This window comes from Lissotriton helveticus, chromosome 10, assembly GCF_964261635.1.
Source record: "Lissotriton helveticus chromosome 10, aLisHel1.1, whole genome shotgun sequence".
Taxonomy (NCBI): domain Eukaryota; kingdom Metazoa; phylum Chordata; class Amphibia; order Caudata; family Salamandridae; genus Lissotriton; species Lissotriton helveticus.
This window is the reverse complement of record NC_136071.1, coordinates 103,154,530-103,179,326: the sequence shown is the minus strand read 5'-3', so window position 1 is coordinate 103,179,326 and position 24,797 is coordinate 103,154,530. Positions and strand designations below refer to the sequence as shown.

Here is a 24,797-nt window from a genome sequence, read left to right as displayed (position 1 = left end):
GAAGACTGGGAGCTGGTCAGCCAATCGAAAGGCTTCCTTTGCAGGTACAGTTATTAGCCGGTTCAGGAAGCATTCTCGGACTCTCAACCCAGTCCAAGCCCTCAGATCTGCTCTCTACATATCAAAGGAAGTCATTACCTTTTTCAACTGTATCCCGGTGTGTCCTAGTAGGAAGCAGAGTATCTGCATCTAGCCGAAAACACACTCACAAGAACCAAGTTTGACAAGGCTATAAAGTCCGTCTCGTGTGTTGATCTGACCAATCACTCTGGGCTAAAGCTCGGTCCCATCCATTTTGGCTTACATTTGCTTGTTGGCCAAGGGACTATTAGATCTGAACCCCATGGTAATGAATTGCAGCTTTTCCTGTTTTCTGTGCCTCTCCTGTTTCTCTACTGGAGTAGCGGCTGAAAAACACGCTAGAGAAAATATTCCCATGCAACAAAAAAAGTCTTCTTTTCCTTAGTCAGTAGACTACCTCCAGCTGTGCTGAGTGTAAAAGTAAGAGGGATCACCTTTAGAAGTTGTGAAAAATAAAGGTGTGCTGCTACTTACTACCCTACTTCAAGGTAGGGGTGGAGTTGAAAAACAAACTAAAAAGGGATAGTGGCTTGTCTTTCAGCAGCGGCAACTGTGCTAATCTTTTCGCCACCAGAAATGAAAATCTGCATTCACTTATGGTTTTTTTCGGATCTGCCCTTCCTTGACTTCCAGTGAGGCATGGTTGCCAAACTTGAGGAGTGGTGCCAAAAGCCGTACTGGTCTTCGAGACAATAACCACCTGCAATGACCCCACCACCCACCCCCTTCTGTTGTAGCCCTTACCTGCTGCTCGACCCATAATTCCCATATTTGCTGGTGGCATGGGTGTGTCAGTGAGGGAGTGGGCAGAAGTAAGTAAAAGCAATTGTTACTCGCTAGGTGTGGACCAGAACATGTAATAGTGGGCATCTCTGGCCACTAAAATCTGTGCAGCTGATATAACGGAATGTATCTGGAGCCCAGCTGTTTTTGAATATTGCCATGTTTCATTGTTTAGAAAAGATTGAATGTTTCATTGCAATAAATCCGATTTTAGTCTCACAAAGTTAAACAAAACAATACAGCTGTGCAAGTTGTAAACATGGTTTTCATAGTTTTATTACAACTGGATATATTGGTAATAAAATAATCTCTAACGCTGTTTTGAGTTTGAAGACATATTTTTGCACAGTACTTAAAAACAAATACATTTTCAATTCAAGTAAAGCGAACAAGTTTTTTTTGGGACGCATATTTTTTTACCAGGCACTTCAGAAAAAAATATTTTTGTATTTGGAGCAATTATAAATAAGAGCCTGCATTCCAATTTCTTTCTTACATACATACGTATAAAGTTAATGCCTCACTACTAGAGGCTATGTGAAATTTCACAAGGTGTGTTTCTTGCCATGTTGTAGAACATATATTTCTCCATTTTCCATTTAAGCCTCCTAATGACTGCATTATTTAGACCAATCTCATCTGTTTTGAACCATTCTGTCCCCTTACGAAGAGATGCCAATCTGCCCACAGTACCCTCTATTAACTGCATCAGTTTCAACTGTACTGTATTTTTGACAATGACAACATGAGAAATTTAACTTTGAACCTTCAACGTGACTTCGTGGGTTTTAATCAATGCTCATCCAATGCCATTAGCATTAGCCAGTGTAAATAATATCAATCGAGTTGATAAATGCATGAAATTGTGCAGATGCGTGAAATAAACAAGTATATATGCAGTAAATAATATAAATGCATGAAAAGGTACACGTTAATTAAAAGCATACAATTACAGAAGCGACATATGAATGCTTCGCGCAGGAAGCCTACCTCTTACCTAGACATTTCAGGAGCTTGCTTAATGCACAATAAAACAATCTTCAGGGAAGTCATAAAAATACTAACTAAAACATTTGATTGCTACTGATAACTAAATACATCAATCGTTATGTGTTGTCCTTCAAATCCCTTCGACACAGATATTGTGTTTTCATCCTAAAAGCCCCTAGCTGGAACATGCACCAATGACAGAGGGTTTGCGCCAGAAAGTTTCTTGTACACTAAATCCATCACTTGGCTTGTCTACCCAGACCTATTACAGATGAGGGAGGGAATTTATGTGACCACAAGCTATAGAAATACTACAATATAATTTAGAAGTAGTCAAACTTAACCTCATCAGCAAAGTGAACTTGAAGCCCCATTCATTTCGACAGGCAACCTTTATTTACACTTACATTTCCAGACAAGTTTCGACTTGCTTCGAACGGGTCTGCTATTTTGCATGAAAGCAAGTTTATTCTTATTCCAGTTCTGGAGCTGGACGAGGCAAACATCTGTGAAAATAAATTAAATGCATTACCAAAGTAAATGTATATTTGTGAGCATGTATGAAGATTTATTGTTTTAAAGTTAACATATGATGTCGCATGAAGTATTTTGCCTCACGCAGGTGGTCTGAGAATCTCATTAACTTTTAACATCCAAAATGACTGCCTGCTCCCTTTAAGTAATATCCTGCAACCCATTTGAGGGCAATCAAAAACCGCACCCATTTTAGGGCTATCAACAGGGCTGATACATGCCGACCTACCTTGCAAAGGTCAAGATTTCCCCCCGATTATTTTACTCCTACCCACTGGAAACCAAGGGGTTAGGAAACCCAAAAACTCCATCAAGTCGTGCAGATTCAATCGGGCAAAATGACCAAACCAGCACAGATGAGGCAATTAAGGGGATAGGAAACCAAAAAATTCCATCAAGTCGTGTTAAGCAGTACCAGAAGGGCTCTTCACCCCCCGTGAGGGAAAAAGAAAGAGCAGGAGTGGACCAGGTCTACTCAAGCAATGGGGGGGGGGGGGCGGGGACACAGAATCAAGTATTATCACCAAAGGCCCAGTTTTGGACCCTATGCCCTCAACAAGTGATGTGAGCCACAGGCGAATTAGGCTATTAGAGTCGCCCGGAAACACTAAAGAGCAAAATCAGACTAAAGTCAGCAGCCAGCACAAATCTTATCAGGACAACTCTTTACCATCGGCGCTGGACAAAGGAGACAAGACGAAAAAAGGTTGTGATGCAGCTCAAAAAAGCCCAAGAGCATTGGAAATATCGCCCCCCACACTCGAACAAAAAAAAAAAAGCGAAGGGGGGAGTACTTGGACCCTGGATGGGACCAGCCCAAGCCCGAGGGGCGACAAGACCTGAGTCTCCAACCGGGGTTGATAGGGCCTCTTCTCACGGAGCTACAACCATCACACTCCTATACCCAGAGTATAAGTCAAAAGGCCGCTGTAACATATTAAACCGCGGGAACATCATTAAGATGATAGATGCCATCGGGTTGTCAAATGCTGTAACCTCACAAGACATCATCTCAATTGAATTCGTAGCACCGGGACGGGGGCAAACAAATGAAACTACGAAGGTCACCTGGCGCTCTAGTGAGGTAACGAATAAGATCTTAAGCCACACTGAAATCATTAACCAGTGGGGCATCACTATACTTCCCGGCAGGGAACTAGGATATCCGTATGTCCTTCAGATAATCCGACCTACTGACCACCCACGTGCGGAACAAAGAAAAGTTTACTCGGTCTTGAGGAGTGCCCGGGAAAAGACTCCTGCCCCTGACTCGGAAGATCAAAAGGCACGAGACGGCCTGTATAAATCCGAAGGGGAAATGGAACAGACCTGCTCATGGTCATGGTTGGCGGGCTCACTAAATTCAACCCGGCTGCTACGATGACAAATCAGCAGTCAAAAGGAAAAGGGAACCTGCCCACTAAGGGTCTGCTCTTGGAATATTAATGGTCTATCGAATAAATTGGGAGAAGAATCGATGATCACTTACCTTCGGTCATTCGAGATCATACTTTTACAAGAGACATGGCTGACAGAGCTGCAGCACTTGGAAGGGTTTAAAACTCACCATACACCTGCCACCAAAGTGAAATCATCAGGAAGAGGCAGCCGAGGTCTAGCGATTTTCATATCAACAAATAACGCAATTACTTCATGGGATCTCGCAAGTTCATCCTATTCTTTCCAGTCTGTGGGAATTTCCTTCAACTCCGCCCAAGGCCAGCCCAGAACCATAATTTTACTGAATGTGTACATTTGTCCAAATTCCGCGTCCAGGCAAAAAGTCTCAAAAGAGTTTATAGCGACAGTACTAAGAATGAGATCAAGGTTTCCGAAAGCGGACATTGTACTTTCTGGAGATTTTAACATGTGGTTAATGTCGGTCCTCCAAAAAACCGAAGTAATTAAATCACAAGAAAGTGTTTGGGCTATACCACCACAGGATTGCCCTGGATGGCACAAAAAAGACCTGAAAGGATGCACCCTACAAGGAAACCTAGAATATCTTGGCCTCAGAGCACTTAATGGGCGCTTCACTCCAGACAAGCCGCATGGCCTTTCATTCTTATCAAACACCGGTGTATCTCTAATCGACTATACTTTTGTCAATCTTTCTCTCCTGAATAAAGTAATTACCTTCGGGTTTGGGGACAGACCTGAGAGTGATCATAGTCCTCAAGAAATATTGTTCAGTACCAGAATGATGCAACACGAAGAGGCGGGAACACTAGCTTTTGAAAGCTTTACGATCAACTTGAAACGAATAAAGTGCTCAGTTAAAAACTTACAGCTAGTATCAAAGGAGGCTAAGCACATGATAGAGATCACAGGTGAGGTAATTGAAGATCAAATTGCCAATTGGACTAGCTTTACACGCAAGCTGTCAGCCAGACATGCAAAACCAACAACGCATGGGAAAGCGACAGGGTCCCAACAGTCGATCTCTTGGGACCCAGTAATACGATCGGTGAAAAAAGGCATGAATCGGCAATGGCGGGAATTAAGAACAAAGCCAATGGATATATCAATCTTAACCAAACTGAGAGGAGCTCGCAGGCATCTGAAGGAATTAAAAAGAGAACATTGCAGGGCACACTGGAACTCCTTCTGGGCCAAACTATATCAAGACATAAGGTCAAACAACTCTGCAAGATTCTGGCGTACTGTTAACAGTCTTGGGGGTCGTGTCCAGAAAGCCGCATCATCAAACATATTGGAGTCAGAGTAGTATTTTTTTCTGCACACCCATTTCAACAACGAGGTCACTGGCACAAAGAGCACCAACACTTTAACAGAGTTAAAAACAGTTCCAAAACACCTTTGAACAGGGTCAACAATGGACGAGCTTTCCCACAAAAATCTAAAAAACAATAAAGAACCAGAGGGACAAAAGCATGACAACCGCACTGAGTATGGCACAGGTTTGAAGGACCAAATCGAAAGGCAGATAAAAAAGGGTCGGAAAGATGGGGTCCCAGGACCAGGCGGAATACCTCCGGCTCTGTTCAAGGAGGACCCAGCTTTCTGGGCATCCAAACTAGCTCCACTTTTTTCTTCCATTTTAGCAAAGGGCCTCATTCCACCTTCCTGGCGAGGATCGATCCTTGTTCCAATCTTCAAAGGAGGGGACAAAAAATCCCCCAGCAACTATCGGCTAGTTGCTCTCATTGACAATGAAGCCAAGTACTTTGCAGGGATTTTGCTAAATTCACTACGGGAATGGGCAGAGGAACATTCAATAATCCCACTAAACCAAACTGGCTTTACAAGCGGGACAGGCACTATGGTTAACCTCATGGCTCTCTCGTGCTTGATAGATAAGGCGGAGCTTAGCACCAGATCGCTTTACATAGGATTTATAGATTTTAGTTCAGCATTCGACAAAGTCAATAGGGGCAAGCTGTGGCAGAAGCTTCTAGATCTGAACATCCCAGATGGTTTATTAAGAGCCTTACAACTACTGCATCAGGACACTTGGGTCAGGATTAAGATTGGCGACGGCTCCAGACTGTCAAGAACAATTTTTACAACAAAACGACTGAAACAAGGATGCGTCCTGGCCCCCACACTTTTCAATCTATTTTTAGCAGATCTTCCGGAAGCCATCAACAAAGTAAATTCCCATGCTCCCAAACTAGGCAGTCTACAGCTGTCAAATATTTTATATGCAGATGACGTGGTTCTCTTAAGCAGCACAAAGGTGGGCCTACAAAGACTCATGGAGGCAACCACCGCATACTCAGACAAGAATGAGCTTGTGATAAACGACAAGAAAACAAAAATCTTGGCAATTCGCCCAGGAAGACCAAAAAAGCTGACATGGGTTTTAAATTCTGAAAGAATTACAGAAGCAGTATGCCACAAGTACCTAGGAGTGATCTTCAACAACAACGGAAGATACAAAACCCATTTGGGAGAACAAAAAAAGAAAGGTACAGCACTAGCTTTTGCTCTCAGTTCCATCCATAAGGAATTATTCGGCCCAACTTTCGCTCCGGCGCAGGCAAAAGTCATTCCAACACTAACATATGGAAGCGAGGTGCTTAAGGGATTGGACAGCGATCAACTGGATATAATTATAGCAAACATCTTTAGAACAGTCTTTCACTTACCATCCTTCACTTCACCGGCACAAATCAGGCTGGAACTGGGCATCTGTAAGCAAACTTTGGGTAGAATGATGCATTTCCTAATGTGCTGCCACAATCTGAGGCTACCCAAAGAAGGCAGCTTAGCAGAACACCTATGGTCCGATCTAAAAACAAAACGATAGCAAGTGGGGCATCAATATCTGTCAAGTGGGATAAAAACCTTAGGCCTGAGTGATGCATGGGACCTGCATGTCAGCCAACAGGAGTTTAAAAGGTTAGCAAAAAAATGCACAAAGAAGCTCTCCTCAATGGAAGATAAGGCGAGCCTTGCAAAAAGAAGCCATGGTTGGATGACCCTCATCACATACGATCAGCTGACACCTCAGAGCTACTTAACTTGTACTTTTAATGCACGCATCAAACTCAGATTTCTAAAATTAAGATTGGGGGTGATTAACCTGTCTTGCTACCTTCCCAAATGGAAAAGAGAACAAGCCCCGGAGACATGTCGATTTTGCGGCAAGCATAGGGAAGATATAACTCATGTTGTGTGCCTGTGCCCCAGCCTCCTGAAAGAAAGAAGGCTTCTCCTGCGGACGGCCTTGAACAATAAGGAAGTCAGATCCTGCAGATCCGCAGTATTGGCCTGCTTTGACCCACGGAACACATATTTAAATTGCGCACTGGTGAGGTTTATGGACTGCGCAGTAAAAAAAACTAGGGAAGGGGAGATGCCAATCGCCAGCTCAGCCAGAGGCGCAGATGCTTGGACCTCCATAAGAAGGACAATACTGCCCTGTGGGCACCTTGAGAGAATCGAACAGAACTCTAAAGGTAGAATCAACACAAACAAAGGGTCGTGCACACCGGCTGGACACCTTCAGTCTGCTAAATATAAACCTGGCAAGAGCCATTTTGCATGAGACAGTTTCCATAGGTGCAGGGCAGAAACAAGAGAGTTCGGACATATGGTGGGCTGGGCATTCTGTTTTTTACGCTCACTACTGTATTTAATAAGTCTATTAATTGAATAAGTATCAAAATTGTTTTATTTTTTGTATTGTGCAAAGGTTTTTTTAAATCATGCAATAAAGTTTTTACTTACTTACTTACTCCTACCCACTGGGGACCATACTCATTTTTCTGTGTCAATCAGAAGAAAGTTTTAAGTTACCCTCTCTTCTACATTTAGATATCACACCCACGCCAGTTCATAGGCCCATTCATTTACAGGAGTTCTCCTGTTTTCCATTTTCAAGTGCTCCCTGTTCTCCCAGGGTAGAAATTCACATTGGTGGTCTCATACCAATGTGAGGAAGGGCGCCATGATGAAGCAGACCACTTATTGGTGGGTGCGGGCTCACGTCCATTAAATATTGACTTTCCTCACTATGTTCGATACATAGGGCCTTATTTATCTTTGTTTAAGTGATGTAGGAAGATGTGCTCTGACAGCACCTCTCTTCCTTTTGGTTATCCAATAAGTAAAAAAATATATCCTCACTGAAGTTAATAATAGAACATTTACACCAACGGGCCGTTATTTTTGTAAACAATATTTGATAGGATATAAATATCAGATATTTCTGTTTACAGTATTCTGAAATACAAACCTCTGAAAAAGCTTGTAAATTGTTTGTGTATGTTTGATATTGATATGTTTCATAGAGCGCATGAATGCCAATGGCGTCTTGGTGCTGATGTGACCTACTGACTAATGTGGTCTTTAATAACCAGTATTGCATCTCGATTTAAGAATCGGGAAACAGACAGGTTTTAAGGCATTTTCTGAAGGTCCGAAAATTAGATTGACTTCTCAAATATTCTGGTAGGTTGTTCCAAAGATGGGCTGTGGTGTGAATGAAGCTTTCGACCACGCCCAGTCAGATCTCCTGATTCTCTGGACACTGATTGTTCTGGAGTTGGCCGAACTTAATGATCTACTGGGCTTATACCATGTAAGATTTTTCCTTAGATAGTCAGGAGCAACTCTATATAGGGCCTTGTGGAAGAGACAAAGCCTTAAATGTTACCCTCTTCTTCACCGGTAACCAGTGAAGTTTTTGACATTGACTGGAACTTGGGAATTTTCTTCAGTAGTCGTGCTGCAGCGTTCTGGAGGCAGTGCAGTTTGTGCTGGGACTGCTGACGAATAGCAAAGTATAGTGCATTGCAATATTCAAGTCCTAATCTTTCATAATAGGAAGAAACATGACGATGTAATATTATTTAAAGGTGCATTATGAAACAGGTTAGAATCAAATATTATCCCCAAATTCTTTTACTGTGGGTACTGGTGTGAGGAGAGGGCCTAAAGTGACTAGGGTTGAGTGTCTGAAAAGTTTCAGCTCTCTTTCCATCATCTCCTTGTGTTTGCTTTGTTTGCCTTTAGTTGGCAGGGTATGTCCAGTCGTGGGTCCCTTGCTCAATTTGCCACTAGATTCAAGCTAGCCTGGCTGATGAGGGGTGTTACCACAAAACCGGTCCTAGGATGCTTGTTTCCAGTCCAGGGAAGACCTGGCTTGGCAGTTCGGGCTGGACTGTTCCCATGAGGCACAGGGTCAAGACTGATTTGCATATGGGGGTAGCAAAGTGAGCTAAAGAACGATGATGGATTAAACCCAGATCTGTGACTGGGGGTGAGTGTCTGAAAAGTTGCAGCGCTCTGTCCAACATCTCTTTGTGTTATTTTGTTCACCTAAAGTTTGTGGCCACCAAGATTGGCCCCATGATGGTGCGTTCTTCCCAAAGAGAAGGACTTCTGTTTTTCATGAATTCAGTATGAGACTGTTTTTACTTATCCATTGGACTATATTGCTCATGCAGTTGTTAAAGCGAACTGCTGTCTCTTCTGGGTAGTTCGAAATGGATACAATAAGCTGTGCAGCATCTGCATATCCCACGGTGAGCGAAGCCAAAAGACCGAATCAGCTTCGTCTAGGGGGCCACATAGATATTAACTAATGTAGGGTTCAATTATGGGCCCGGAGGAATCCCGCATGGCCAAGTAAAAAGCGTAGAGACTAAGTCACCCAGAGCCACTGAATGTTCTCTCTGGGAGAGGAAGGAACAGAGTAGTTTCAGAGCTAGGCCTCTCTGCCAGTCTTGAGATCAGAATCTCATGATTCCCCATGTCGAAATCTGCCGACAGGTCTAGCAAAATCATGGCAGCTTTTTACCCACTACCCAAAATGTTTCTCACTTGATTTGCCGCCACCACCAAGGTGGACTCCGTGCTGTGATTCAGCCTGCAGCAGAATTGGGCTGCGTCCAACACTTCGTTCTCCTCCACAAATTTGTACAGTAGAAGCAGTCGGGAGGTGGGCGGAAATTCTTTACTTGCCTCTCTAGGATCAAGTGTTGGCTTTTTTGGCAATGGGACAATATAAGCTTTCTTCCAGTCTAGCAGAAAAGCTCCAGATTCCAAAATGGAATTCAGTAACTCAGTGAGAGATGGTGAGATTGTTCCAACAATTATTTTAGGGGGGCAGGGATCTGAGGGAGCTCCGGATTACGTTTGACCAACAATTTCAATCACTCTTTCCCCCAGAAGTAAGGGACATTTTACCAAGCAGCTTGGTCCAAAAGCTATGTTAAGTTGAATGATGGAACTATTTAGCAAGTTATCCTTAATCTTGAATTTGTTAAAAATTCGCTTTACTTTTTCTTGAAAAAAGACTGCAAGTTGGTCGCAAAACAGCTGACAGGGAGGTAAATTAAGGTTTGAAGGTAAATTAGACAGTCCCTCAACAGTTTTGAACAATTCTATGGTGGAGTTCTTAGCAGCTCGGATTTTTGTGGAGAAATACTTGTTTTCTTCAAAGACAATAACGTTTTTATATTCTTGAATTAGATTGTTGTATTTAATTTTTTCCTCAACTTTATATTGCTTCTTCCAGACTTTTTCTTGCCTAGGACATTTATGCTTCAGTTCTTTGAGGTGTAAGGAGAACCAGTACAAAGATGGTCTACTTTTATAATTCTTAATAGTTTATACTGAGGCATGTTTAGGGATTGAGTTTCCTAACCACTCCGACAATGTCCCTATTGTAAGATTCCCATCTATTGTACACTGAGAATGTGATCCCACTAGGGTATCTAACAGATCAGGAATAGAAATGTTGTTCCAAGGTTGGACTCTTTTATGTTGAGTATGTAGATATGGTTGATTAGTGGAATAAACAAAAGCTTCTAGACTAAAATGAACCATTTTGTGGCCCGACCAGGTGTTTGGAATAATATTATCAAACTTCAGATCTGATTTGTTAGGAAAACGTCAGTTTTAGCAGGTGGCCATCTCTATGGGTGGGGGCTTTAACATGTTGACAGAGATTAAAACTGTTTAAGATATGCAATAAATGCTCTGACTCTTTACTATTGCCACCTTCCAAATGAAAGGTAAAATCCCCTAAAAAGGTAAAATATTCGAACTGCATGAAAGATTCAAGTGTGTCACCCAAGTTATCTAAGAAACTTGCTTTTGAGCCTGGGGACCTCTAAAGCAAAAAGCCATTAAAATAAGTTTGATTCGATAATTTGCACCTAAAGGACATTCCCTCACATCCAATGACTGGAACAGGTTCACATAAAACCTCCAAGTGGTCACTACAGACCACTGCCAGCTCTCCTCCCTGCTTAACAATGCGATCCAATCTTTTAATGGAGTAGCCACTGGGAAGAGCCTCAGTCAAATCAGGGTCTGAGCTATTTTCCACCCAAGTCTCCATCAAGAAGGCTAGGTATGGGGAACTTTCTTCAACAAAGCATAGAAAATTCATGCCTATGTTTCATTAAGGAGTGTGTATTCAGTAATATGCAAATTATTGGTTTACTACTATTGGCCAGAGATTGGCGGGAATGGTGTGCCCACACTTCATCTTTGGGAGAGATTCATTTTACTAGGCAAGCCCAAAGAATAAATATGAGACATCTTTTGAGCAGGGTTCCCGGCCCCTGGCCCGGTCATGGTGCAGATGGGCTTGCCTTTGGAGCGCCCACTGCGTGTGTCCCACAGCTCATTAAATTCTGAGCTTGGGACAAGGACTTGACCGCCAACCAAAAAGGCATCTGAAGAGCCCCATCGTCACGAAACATAGGCAGGTGCATGAACAAGCACTCTTAAAAATGAAATTCCCCCTGTGCTGCCCCCTAAGTGTAAACAGGATTTAAAACTGTTAGAACATTTTAAAAGTACCCCGTTTTAGGAGAAATAGCAGCAATTATGACCACAGCAGGGTCAGTGTAGTCACTGTGCGTTTGTGGAGTGTGTCTAATAATCCAAAATGGCGTCTGAAGAGCATCACTTGCACTGAACACGGCCAGGTGCACAAACAAGTACCCTTAAAAATGTAATTCACTCTATGCTGCCCCCTAAAGTGCTTAAGTGCAAACAGGATTTAAAACTGTAAGACATTTTTTAAAGCACACCATTTTAGCAGAAATTACGACCACAACAGGGTCAGTGAAGTCACTGTAGCTTTATGGAGTGTGTGTTTAATAATCCCTTAAGCTAGGCATCAAATGCTCAAAAACTGTGACCTGAAGAGAGAAGGTGGTCCATTTTTTAATCTGGTTAGTATAAAACACATGCAGTCTCTACTTTAATACAGCTAGGTTATCCCAACAACTTCAATGATTTAAAAAAGCCAGACAAGTATACCTGGAAAGTTTTTAATTATGACCAGTTTGCATTAGGACTTAAGCCCATTTTAATAGTGTGTGCACCTTCCCAGAAACAAATCAGTAATAACCTTCTGTCCGTTTCCTGGTCTCATTCATGTAGGTATTTGTGCATGCAAATAATAACACATTTCTGACACTGACCTGCAGAAAGAACATTCTATTACCATTTTTATTCACAAGCGGTGCTCTTTTACAAATAAAATAAATGTGGCGGTGTAGCGGTCTATTTACCATGAGATCTTGTAATCCCACGGGATCTTGTGCCTTTCTGTATTTTTAAAGTAAACAAAAAAGTGATTGAATTAAACCCCACCACTGTGAATTACTTGTGCTGCATCCCAATCCTGTGTTGTTTTGCCCACTATACCACCTCAGATTAGACTCAGCCGTATGCAAACAAGCATTGATCCTGCTTGAGTTGGAACAATACAACCCAAACTGCCAAGCCAGGTCCTCTCTAACCAGAACACAAGCAACTTAAGACCAGTTTCACGCTATGTGGGGCTCTTCAGTCGGTTGCAGCTTGGTTCCATTGACAAAGTGAGCACAGGACACCTGTCGGGGTTTACCGGTTGCAGTTGGGGCTTTGCCTCGAAGTAAACAAAAAAGAGATAGCTGGATTTGTGGGGGGTGGGGCGGGGACAGAGGGGGGGGGGGGAAGAGAGGTGCTTAAATTAATTTAAAATCAGGCCGCATCCCAGTCAATCATTTTAGTTGCCTGCAATGCCACCTCAGATTAGACCCAGCCATATGGAAATCATCCTTGATACTGCTCGAATCGAATAGGAACAGTCCAGTCTGAGCTGCCAAGTTGGTCCTATATTTGTAATCACAGGCTATGGCATATGCCCTAAATGGGCTGGGGTGTCCCACTAGCTCTCTAGATAATCCTGCTGTCAGTACCCTTTTCAGTGGGCCATGGGTACGCAGGGGTTACTCAGCCAAACCATGGTGTTTGAGGCCTTTTACTCCTGATGTCCCGGGGCCTGACCTACTATGGATCCTGAGCAGCTGGGCCATGTGAAACCGTCTGCACTTGACCATTAGTAGTAGCTGTGGACAAGTAGTCAAAGGGTCCCTCACGGTGGGGGAGGTGTCAATGCAGATTAATGAACATGACTCAGAACTAGAAAAGCAATCAACAGAATCAATAAATGTGTCCAGTCAAATACTTTATGCTAAAAAGATGTGTTTTATTTCTAACTACATATTCTTTTTTTTTAATTTCTTTTTATTAACAGTAAGAATCAACATCACAAGGCATATCTCAGTACATTCTTCTTTTCATCGCAAAACAATAATTTCCAGGTACATGTGTACAACGGCATATTATTTGGTAACTGGTATCATGTCAACATTTGATCAACCTGAGCTGGTATTACTGGGAACTCTACATATTCAAAGTCAGATTACACCATTTATAGACAGCAGCACATTTACCCCTTCAGGTCGGGGTTCCCTGGCATATCCCTGTCCACCAGCTCCTCACAATGTAATTGGGGTATTTTCCATTCACTGGTGCCTGCATCCAGGAATGCTCACTAGCAGGCCTTAACTCAAGAGTCCACTCCGACTCTTATGAAATAGTCACGTCTTGGCACCACAGTGCTTTTAGCAGCGAGTCACCTCCCATGGCCTGCTAGGCCCGTTACCAGTTTTACTCACTCCAGCAAAGAAGAAGTGTGCAGCATTTCAGCGGATGCCCAGTCCATGGGCACTCGAAGGCTTCAGTCCATCGGTCACAGCATGAGAGACTTCGAAGCTGATAATCCCACAACCCAGGTGTAGAAACCTGGCTCTGCATATACTATACCAAAGTAAGGGATAGTGTGCACAAAGTCTAGTGGACCCCCAGAGGCTTTAGGGAAGCTAAAGTAGATAATACGTTACTCTCTTTTGTGGTAGTGTGGTTGAGCAGTTACTCCAGTATTGGAACTTTCATAGATTCACATGCTTGAAATATTCCCCATCGTCATGATGGGAGTCCCAGGTACTTAAAATAGTTGTAATAGACTTAGTAGAAGTAATAGTACACTAATAGGTGTAGACTAGAAAGGCCTAGGCCTCTTAGTTTATTGAACTATCATGGTCATTATTAAAGAAGAACCAAAGTTCTGCCTCAACCAATGAGCATCAGTCACCCTCTAGAACCCTCCAGAGAGAATGTCAGCACCTCAGATTTTCTACCACACGTTGTTCTAAGGGAGTCTCCTCTGAGCTCTGCTAAGTTTTCTCTTCTAAAGGACATTTTCAGGATTTCCTGTCAGGAAAGTACTTTAATTTGATTATATTGATATTAATAGAGTGGATATATATACATATTTGTTGGTGGATTGCTAAATCTGACTGGACTATGGCTGATAAGGCTAAGAAGGCTCTCTTTAGAGAATGGGCCACTTGTTTGAAGAAAAGGCTTTATGTAGAGGACCCTCATAACGACTGCATTATTTTTTTTTTTTACCAGTCTCATAAGGCTAGAGATTGTAAGATTTGTCGTACATTTTCTAACAAAACCCTGAGGGATCGAGAAGGATGTCTTTTGATCTGGCTTCAAAAATTAAAAAGTAGGTCTGACCCTGTATCAAACTCGGAGAGTGAGCAGTCAACCGCTCAAAAATTTCTAAAATCTCTTCACAAATGGTCAGGGACTCTCTGCAGTCAGAACCTGTCAAGAAAAGCGCCAAGAAGTCCTCTATCGAAACTTCCTCTGAGCGCAGTAAAGGCTCTCACAAAAAAGATCAGCTACCTAAGACTGTTTCTGAGCCAAATATACCTCCAGCTCAACGTAAATTAACATTCAAAAGACCCGCTTCTGACAAACCATCAGTGAGCTCTCATGTGAGGGAGTGTGTTTCAACCATTTCGTCGACGAGAGGCGGCACGTCGACAACTTGTTTTATGGCTCGTTCATTGTCAATGACATCCTTGACATCGTCGACGCAGGATCCAATTTCGTCGACCATTCCTCTAACAACTAAGGAGAAGGGCTCATCGCCAGCGAAGCACTTGTCGTCGGTGATGAAGTAGATGTTAGCACCGTCGTTGAGTAAAGTACCGCCGACGAAGTCATCGTCGCTGCCGGAGACGTAGACGAGACTAAAGCAGTCGATGTGGGTGTCGTCGAGCATGCTACTGTCGATGATACCATCGTCGAAGAAGCCGTCGACGAAGGAGCAATCACCAGCGTCAACGAGAGCCCTACCATTGACAAAACTGCTAATGTTTGACGAAGTCATCGTCGTCGACAACATCACCGTCAACAGCTGAAGCGAAACGTTGGAAGTGAAGACATCATCGTCGACGACAATTGTGTCTATGAAGAAAATTTCACAGGAAAAAACATAAGAAGTGGAAATTACACCAGAGCACACCTCGCCCAGTAGAATTACACCTCTATTGCCAACTCATCTCATGGAAGGGACAAGATAGTTGTCTGTTTGGGGATGCTTATAGCCCATCGGAATTGCACGTTAACTGTCAACCATATGATGACAAGGAGGATGATCAGCAGTACTATGATAATGCCTATTTCATGCAGCCTTCACCAGGACATCAACAGTTATGTGAGGAAATGGTTATGACGCCCTCCGGATTGCTATCGGATTTGCAGTTCATGCTACAAGATTACAGGCAACTCTTTCCACTGTCAGGGCCAGCCAATGGAGCTCTGCCATCTCAGGGGACATCACCTGTATGACTAAATACTCTTGCTGTATTATCGGTCCCGGGAACTCCACAAGCTGTTCCTCTCCAGGAACCGGCCTCTTCAGATGAGGAGGGGGAATTGCATGATACAGCCTCGGAATGGGACGATTACAGAATGTCATACCTGCCTCACAAACACCCCCTCCGGTAGATTCCCCACCAGAGGATATTGGGGGATTTCACAACTTGTTGAAACGTGCAGCAAAAGGATTTGCTATACCTATGCCATCCAAACAAGCTGACTGCTTTTTTTTTTACAATTTAAAGAACCTTTTCGAAAGTCAGTCAGAGCTATTCCCATAATAGACTACGTCTGGGAAGAAGGTATTTGAATCATGAAAAACCTAGACTCGGTACCAGCGGTACTGCCACATCTTGAAAAAAAGTATAAAACCATAGATGACACCCCAGCATGCCTCACAGGTCACCCAAAACTAGACTTGGTGATAGTGCAGGCCGCACAACGATGCTCCAAAAATCTTGCAGCGCCTTTATCTGTACCCCGGACAGAGAGGCAGATGTCTGGATTCCACTGTGAGGAAAAGTGTTCTTCTGATCTGCATCATTTGTACCGAGACTCCATTGCTTTTTCATTGCCATCTCCACACGACCCACCTGGTCGTTTCTGCTGATGCCTGAGAAAAATCTAACTAACATGACAATAGCCATCTTGCAGCATGCATTTCTGCCCAGGAACTGTCGCACACCCAACCCCCCCTGTTCTTGCAGTTCAACAGAAAGCCATGAGACCCTCACACCCTGTGTAAATGATTTGTTTTCCATCTCCTGCTCCCAGCCTGGTAAACATCCTTGACACCGTGATCAGGTTATCTGGACAATGGTCTGACTGCTGGGCCTTGATCAAGGTGATTGAACAATGACCTGAAAGACCGGGCTTTGATCAAGGTGATTAAACAATGACCTGAAAGACTGAGCCTTGATCAAGTCGAGTGAACAATGATTTGTGTACCAAGCCTTGACCAGGTCACCATCTACAAACGTCGTCTGGATCTGGCTATCAACTACAAACACTGCCCTGATTGAACAATGAACTAACAGCCAAAAGACTGAGATGAAAAAGTATAAAAGGCTTGTAAGCTGCGGAGTAAAGCAGCGGCCTCCTCTGTCTTGTTTCTGACGAGCTTGGGACTCTGTTCCATAGCCCGGGCTATTTGAATAAATCTGGGTTCCTCCTGCAGACGAAGGCTCCTGTGTCTCCTTTTACTACGTATGAAGGGTATGGAAGACTTGGGCGGTTCCCCCGCCGCCGAGACCCAGTAAGTGGGTTAGTCCGGTTCTTCAAATGGCGCCTGAACAGGTACTCCACGAGCACGAAGGTCAGGCCCGGTGGATGTGAGGAGGTGCACAGAGAGACTCCGACGGAGGTACCCTACCCAAGGGATTCTTGCAATCCGGTAAGCCGAACGACTCGCTCGCCGTTCCTCCCCACCCGGTCCTGGCCACATACCACGTTCTCGCTGGAGTCCCCTAGCAAATAATTTCTGGAGCAGGACACAGCCCTACGTCTGCAGAAGAGAACTACCCCTGTAAGGTAAGGGTGGACTGATCACCCATCAAGTCTCTATAATTCTGTTATTGACTTTCGCAAAAGCCAAGCTGTTATTGACTTTTGCCAAAGCCAAGCAAGCGAGGTGAGTTTTAAAACCCGCTGGTGTCTGTTATCTGTTTTCAAGCATGCCAGTCAGTAGTAAATTCAAGAGATTATGTTGTTGTATGTGCATGCAGGACTCCCAGCTGGAGGCGGCTTGTCCGCTTCCTCCAGAAGGGACCCCTGGCCATAAGATGTATGTTAAACATGGTCCTTCTGCCATAATGTTTTCCTCATTCTGGGTAAAATATACGAAACAAAGTAACGCAGAATTACAGTGGCCACTTTATGGCTCCTTTAATTCCCAAGTTCTCGCCAACCTAGAGGAACAATTAATGAAAAGAAAAACGCGCCCGTCTATATTTGAATCTGTCCGATTTTGGAGGAAAGACATAGAGCAGAGAACTAGAAAGCAGAAGGCTCAAGAAAGAAAACAAGAACATATGTCAATAGCTGACCACGCCAGAAAAAATTTACAAAATCAAATGGCAAAATCAATAGAAATAGCCGATAGGGAGCATGGGGCCCGGGTACAAAAATGTTATCCAGCTCGTGAGGAGAAAGGAAAGGGCCATATGGAAGGGGGAGAAGAAGGTGATTCCTTGCTTGATACCATGTTAGAAAGCCCTCCTGCATATGCCCCAATGTACCCTGCCCTGACGCCTCACACCCCGCATGTCCCCTCGCCACAGCCCACTACTGCCCCTCTTACTGTTCTCCCTGTCACACCCTCCCTCCCGATTTTTCCTATGACACCGACCACGCCCGCTAACCCTCTCCTCGCTGCGGGAATGACAACAAGTCTCTATCCACCCAACCCCTGCGGCTTTACCCCTACACACCCTTTTCCTGCTTCCCCGTGGTCTACAGTTAAGCAGGATTTATATAAATTGTTGAATTCCCCCCGACTGGCCTCCTTGCGCTCTGCAGTCAGCTTTTCGTCCCTTCGAGAAAATGACCTACAGAGGCATCAGTGTGAATGTTGGATAAATAACGGGAATATATATGCCTTTAAAGAAATATGGTTCACCTTTTCCCAGTGGACTATTATGGAACAGACCACCTGGGCTGAATAAATGTGTGCCCTGGTCATGCAAAGATTTGAGAATGCGCTTATGCAGATATCTACCGGATTATTGGACCTTAGGTCGCAAATAAAAAGAGGCGATGTTTGGCACTATGTCTGCTTTAATGGCTTACCGTGATATGACCGCTTTTCCCAACACCCCTCTAGAAACAGCTATGCCAATGAGAGAGGCGGCCCCTGTCTTTGTTAACGCACTTACTGATGCCCAAAATAATGGCCGAGGGGCTGTTGAGGCACACTGGCGCAGGCTTTGGGTTCATGTTACTTGGAAAAGGTCAGAAGTAATGCAGTTAAAAGAACAAATACCAGATCCCCGGAATAATCCGGCTGCCTTTTACAGAGAATTAAGCCAGATTATATCTGCAGGTACTCTCGTTCTTGAGGATATAGATTAACTTTTTGGTACAGTTGTTCCCACTAAAATGTGGGACAAAATTCGACCTACCGACCATGAAGTAGCGTTGGGAGGTAAATGGGCTGACCTAGAGGCTATGGAAGAAGCAAGGGTAGGAGGGACTAAACCAGAAGCTGCCATCCTGACTTTGCCCGGTAAAATAATGACGTTTATGAAAACACTTTTGCCGGAAACTGTCATTAACTGGGATAAAATAAACTCCTGTAGGCAGCGAAAAGATCAGAATGTGGTTGACTTCTTTACCCGTTTTGAGACAGAATACAAGGGACATAGTGGTTGGGATCCCCGGACCCCAGGTTCTGGCCCAGTATTTGTTGATAAGTTTGTCAGCAACTTGCTTCCTGAGATCTCCGCCAGGCTTAAGAAAGTTGAAAGTACGTGGTCTGCCCAAACTATGACTGGTATCTTGGCTTTGGCACAATATCATGAGAATAGGGAGAATGAAGATGGAGACAAGGAAAGTAAGAAGGTTAGGGATCTTAAGACTAAGGCACTTCTGCAGCAGGCTTACCCTCCCCAAGGTCCCGATGCCCGTGGGAATTTCAGACCTCAACCCCAATCCCCTCCGAGGGCTCACCAGTCTACCCCCTCCAGCCCTCAAAGTACGGGAGCCCTCCAAACAGATCAGTGTGCTTATTGTAAGGGGTACGGCCATTGGATAGATGAGTGTCCTGAGTTAGCTTAAAACATACGATCAGGGAAGACTCGGCCTCGCGCTCCCAGGGAGGGGAGGCCGACTAGGGACCATGGCCCGGCTCATCCACAGGATAAAGAACTCAGGCCCAGGGATGACGCTCCCATCCGGCAGCGCCCGGCCAATAGGTTTGATGGGTACGAAGCAACACGCACTTATTACAGTGATGATTATGATGAAGTTGATGAGACCGGGACCAACCAAGCATAGGACAGCCAGGAAAGGGGTATTACCAGAGTGCAAATTCCAGTGGATCAAAGGGGCCCGTATGTTCAAATGTCAGTTGTGGGGAACGATCAGAATTTTTTGGGGGATACTGGGGCCACCAGGTCGTCTATTGCACGTCTGTCAGTCCCAGAGGCACCCCTTTCTGGCAATATGAACGTCTCTGTGGGTTTTTCAGGAACATCTGTGACCAGCCCTGTCTCTGAATCCCTTCCTCTTGATATTGACCCTGCACATGTTGACGCTCCCTTGGTCCTTACTACAGGTTGCAGTGAAAACTTGTTAGGCATGGATTTACTGAAAGCTCTGTATGCAACCATATCATGTAGTTCCCAAGGTGTATCCCTAACATTTTCCCCCACCTCAGCTTCCTATATGTATCTATCAGGTCCCCTCCCACCAGAGTTGCAGTCTTTACCTTCCTCCCTCTGGGCATCATCAGACACTGATGTAGGGTGTCTCAACATATCCCCTCATGTGGTACGCATCCAGCCAGGTGCACTTCTCCCCCGCCTCCGGCAGTATCGACTGCCTGCGGAAGGAGAAATGGCCCTTTTAACAATAATATCTGAATTAATGGACAAGGGCGTAGTGGAGGAGACACGTGGCAATATCTATAACAGTCCCATTATCCCGTTCTTAAAAAGACCAATGGAGATGCTCTCTCCCCAAAAATATACAGATTTGTGATTGATCTGAGAGCCTTTAACAAAATAACAATCTCCCAATATCCTGTTGTCCCTGACATTACAGCCCTCTTAACGATGCTCCCTTCTGACGCCACACACTTTTCTGTCATAGACCTGAAGAATGCTTTTTTCAGCATTCCGATACATCCTGACAGCAGACATTTTTTTGGTTTCTCCCTTGATGGGCGGAGCTTTAGATTCTGCCGCGCCCCTCAAGGTTTCACCGAGAGCCCCAGTATTTATAGTCAAGCCCTAAAATGTCAACTAGATTCCTTGCAACTCCCTGATAATTCCACACTATTACAATATGTAGATGACCTCCTCATTGCTGCAAATTCTGCCCCAGCATGTAAAGAAGCTACTCTCTGTTTGTTACGCCACCTTGCCCTCCATAATCACAAAGTCTCTTTAAAAAAGCTTCAGTTTTGTCAAGAGAAGGTGACATATTCAGGTCATCTCCTCTCGAAGGAGGGAAGGCAGCTCACCGCTCATTGTGTAGCCATTATCAATGCTATGACGGCCCCACGAACACAAAAGCAGGTGCGAGCCTTCATAGGCCTAACCTCATACTGTAGACAGTGGATTTCCAATTTTTCGGCCATGGTCAAACCTCTTCTTGCCCTCACCACTAAAGACATATCAGACAGTTCCTTTCCATGGACTAGAGAGCATGCACAGGCCTTCCAATTTTTTCTTTTTGTACATGAGACAGACGGCTGTGCATGCGCTGTCTTGACCCAGATGTTCGGAGGTCACCATCGGCCATGTGCCTATTTTTCAGCAACCTTAGATCCTGTTGCAAGGGCTCTCCCAGGATGCCTACCGGCGACCGCTGCAGCCGCCCTCATGGTCAGTCAGAATGCGGGGATCGTCATGAACTCCCCCCGACTCTGATGGTCCCCCATTCTGTAGATACCCTCCTTAATAACACCAAGACACAGTACCTCACTAGCACACGACTCGCAGGATATGAACTGACACTCTTTTCCAGCCACATTAACATCCAAAGATGCACTGTACTAAACCCAGCCACATTACTCTCACTGGATACTCAGGATGCACGCTTAGACACACATGACTGCATATTAAGGACAGAGGAGGAGACGAAGGGAAGGGTTGACTTACAGGATACCCCGATAGCAGAACCAGAAGGTACACTGTATGGGGACGGATCATGTCTCAGAGGGTCAGATGGTAACACCTCAGCCGCCTACGCCCTCACGACATTAGGGGGAGTAGTAGCCTGTGAGTTAAGCAAACGGATGACGGTAAATATTTATACTGACAGCCAATATTCCTTCGGGGTGGCCCACAACTTCGGGAGGTTATGGAAAGTAAGGAATTTCCTTACTTCCCATGGGACCAAGATTTAACATGGCCCCCTAATTCCCCGATTGTTAGTCTCCCTGACACTCCCCAGAAAGGAGGCAATTATAAAATGTAAGGCCCAGAAGAAAGTGACAGATGATGTTGGGAAAGGCAATGCCCTGGCTGACCAGACGGCCAGACAAACAGCTCTTAGGAAAAGGGAAGGAATGTATGTAGGAGGTCCCGCTAGGTGGGTGGCAGAAGAGGGCATGGTTGAAAACACAGCACAGAGTGTGACTGATATTCAGTCCCATACTACTCCTGAGGAACTACGGGTGTGGAAGGAGCAATTAGCAAAGGAGGGAATTGATGGTTGCTGGGTCCGTACGACTATGGAAAGACAATGGATGTTACCTGACAGTCACGTGCTACCAGTGGTTACGATGGCCCATGGTCCTGCTCACATCAGTGCAAAAGGGATATGTAAACTGTTGGAACCTACATGGTGCAACTCTAAGATACCAGCATAAGCTGACAAACTGGTCAAAGCGGTACAAAAGGGGGTGGTGATGGACGGAGCATCTGAAGCAATCAAACACTCACACCCAGTCAACAGATCTAGGTTTAATCGATCACGTTCTTTAGCCCACTCTGCCACCCCAGTTCAGATATGCAAATCAGTCTGACCCTGTGCCTCATGGGAACAGTCCAGTCCGAACTGCCAAGCCATGCCTTCCCTGGACCGGAAACAAGCTTCCTAGGACCGGTTTCTGGCATTACATCCGTCTTCAGCCAGGCTTGCTTGAATCCAGTGGCAAAGTGAGCAAGGGACCCACGTCTGAGCATACCCTGCCAACCTATGGCGAACAAAGCGGTACAAAAGGGGGTGGTGATGGACGGAGCATCTGAAGCAATCAAACACTCACACCCAGTCAACAGATCTAGGCTTAATCCATCACCGTTCTTTAGCCCACTCGGCCACCCCAGTTCAGACATGGCCATATGCAAATCAGTCTGACCCTGTGCCTCATGGGAATAGTCCAGTCCGAGCTGCCAAGCCATGCCTTCCCTGGACCGGAAACAAGCTTCCTAGGACCGGTTTCTGGCATTACAGCCGTCTTCAGCCAGGCTTGCTTGAATCCAGTGGCAAAGTGAGCAAGGGACTCACGTCTGAGCATACCCAGCCAACTTATGGCGAACAAAGCGGTACAAAAGGGGGTGGTGATGGCCGGAGCATCTGAAGCAATCAAACACTCACACCCAGTCAACAGATCTAGGTTTAATCCATCACCGTTCTTTAGCCCACTCTGCCACCCCTGTTCAGACATGGCCATATGCAAATCAGTCTGACCCTGTGCCTCATGGGAACAGTCCAGTCCGAACTGCCAAGCCATGCCTTCCCTGGACCGGAAGCAAGCTTCCTAGGACCGGTTTCTGGCATTACAGCCAGAATCCAGTGGCAAAGTGAGCAAGGGACTCACGTCTGAACATACCCTGCCAACCTATGGCGAACAAAGCGGTACAAAAGGGGGTGGTGATGGACGGAGCATCTGAAGCAATCAAACACTCACACCCAGTCAACAGATCGAGTTTTAATCCATCACCGTTCTTTAGCCCACTCTGCCACCCCTGTTCAGACATGGCCATATGCAAATCAGTCTGACCCTGTGCCTCATGGGAACAGTCCAGTCCGAACTGCCAAGCCATGCCTTCCCTGGACCGGAAACAAGCTTCCTAGGACCGGTTTCTGGCATTACAGCCGTCTTCAGCCAGGCTTGCTTGAATCCAGTGGCAAAGCGAGCAAGGGACTCACGTCTGAGCATACCCTGCCAACTTATGGCAAACAAAGCGGTACAAAAGGGGGTGGTGATGGACGGAGCATTTGAAGCAATCAAACACTCACACCCAGTCAACAGATCTAGGTTTAATCCATCACCGTTCTTTAGCCCACTCTGCCACCCCAGTTCAGACATGGCCATATGCAAATCAGTCTGACCTTGTGCCTCATGGGAACAGTCCAGTCCGAACTGCCAAGCCATGCCTTCCCTGGACCGTAAACAAGCTTCCTAGGACCGGTTTCTGGCATTACAGCCGTCTTCAGCCAGGCTTGCTTGAATCCAGTGGCAAAGTGAGCAAGGGACTCACGTCTGAGCATACCCTGCTAACTTATGCCCAGACATGGGTCCCTTGCTCACTACGCCACTGGAGTCAAGCTATCCTGGCTCAAGACGGCTGATAGCCAGAAACCGGTCCTAGGATGCTTGATTCCGATCCAGGGAAGACATGGCTTGGCAGTTCGGGCTGGACTGTTCCCATGAGGCACAGGGTCAAGACTGATTTGCATATGGCCATGTCTGAACTGGGGTGGCCTGGTGAGCAAAATAACGATGGATTAAACCCAGATCTGTGACTGGGAGTGAATGTTTTGCCATTGTGTAACATTCTGTCCATTATCTTGTGTGTTTTGCTGTTCACCCTATGTGGGAAGGGTATGCCCAGATGTGGGTCCCTTGCTCACTACGCCACTGGAGTCAAGCTATCCTGGCTGAAGACGGCTGATAGCCAGAATCCGGTCCTAGGATGCTTGATTCCGGTCCAGGGAAGACATGGCTTGGCAGTTCGGGCTGGACTGTTCCCATGAGGCACAGGGTCAAGCCTGATTTGCATATGGCCATGTCCCACGATTCGGTTTGCCCCGCTTGGTCTGGAGTGCTAACGGGACCCACTTTACGGCTCAAATTATGGAATATGTCTGTACAGCATTGGATATAAAACAAAAATTCCATGCAGCTAACCACCCCCAGTCAGCTGGTCTAGTGGAGGTGTACAATGGCATCCTAAAAACGAATATGGCCAAAATAGTAGCCGAAACAAGTGTCACTTGGGTTGATGCTCTGCCCTTAG

The 24,797-nt window shown here is 45.2% G+C and overlaps 1 protein-coding gene across 14 annotated transcripts in view; it reads right to left on the bottom strand.

Moving 5' to 3' along the window:
• The window catches only part of MEIOB (meiosis specific with OB-fold), a 1,496,662-nt gene that overhangs the window by 92,376 nt on the left and 1,379,489 nt on the right, over window positions 1-24,797 (bottom strand). For all 14 annotated transcript variants that reach the window (XM_078664882.1, XM_078664879.1, XM_078664881.1 and 11 more), the window contains one exon: window positions 2,262-2,360. In XM_078664882.1, the coding sequence (XP_078521008.1) occupies window positions 2,262-2,360 (99 nt within the window). The remainder of the gene's footprint in view (window positions 1-2,261; window positions 2,361-24,797) is intronic.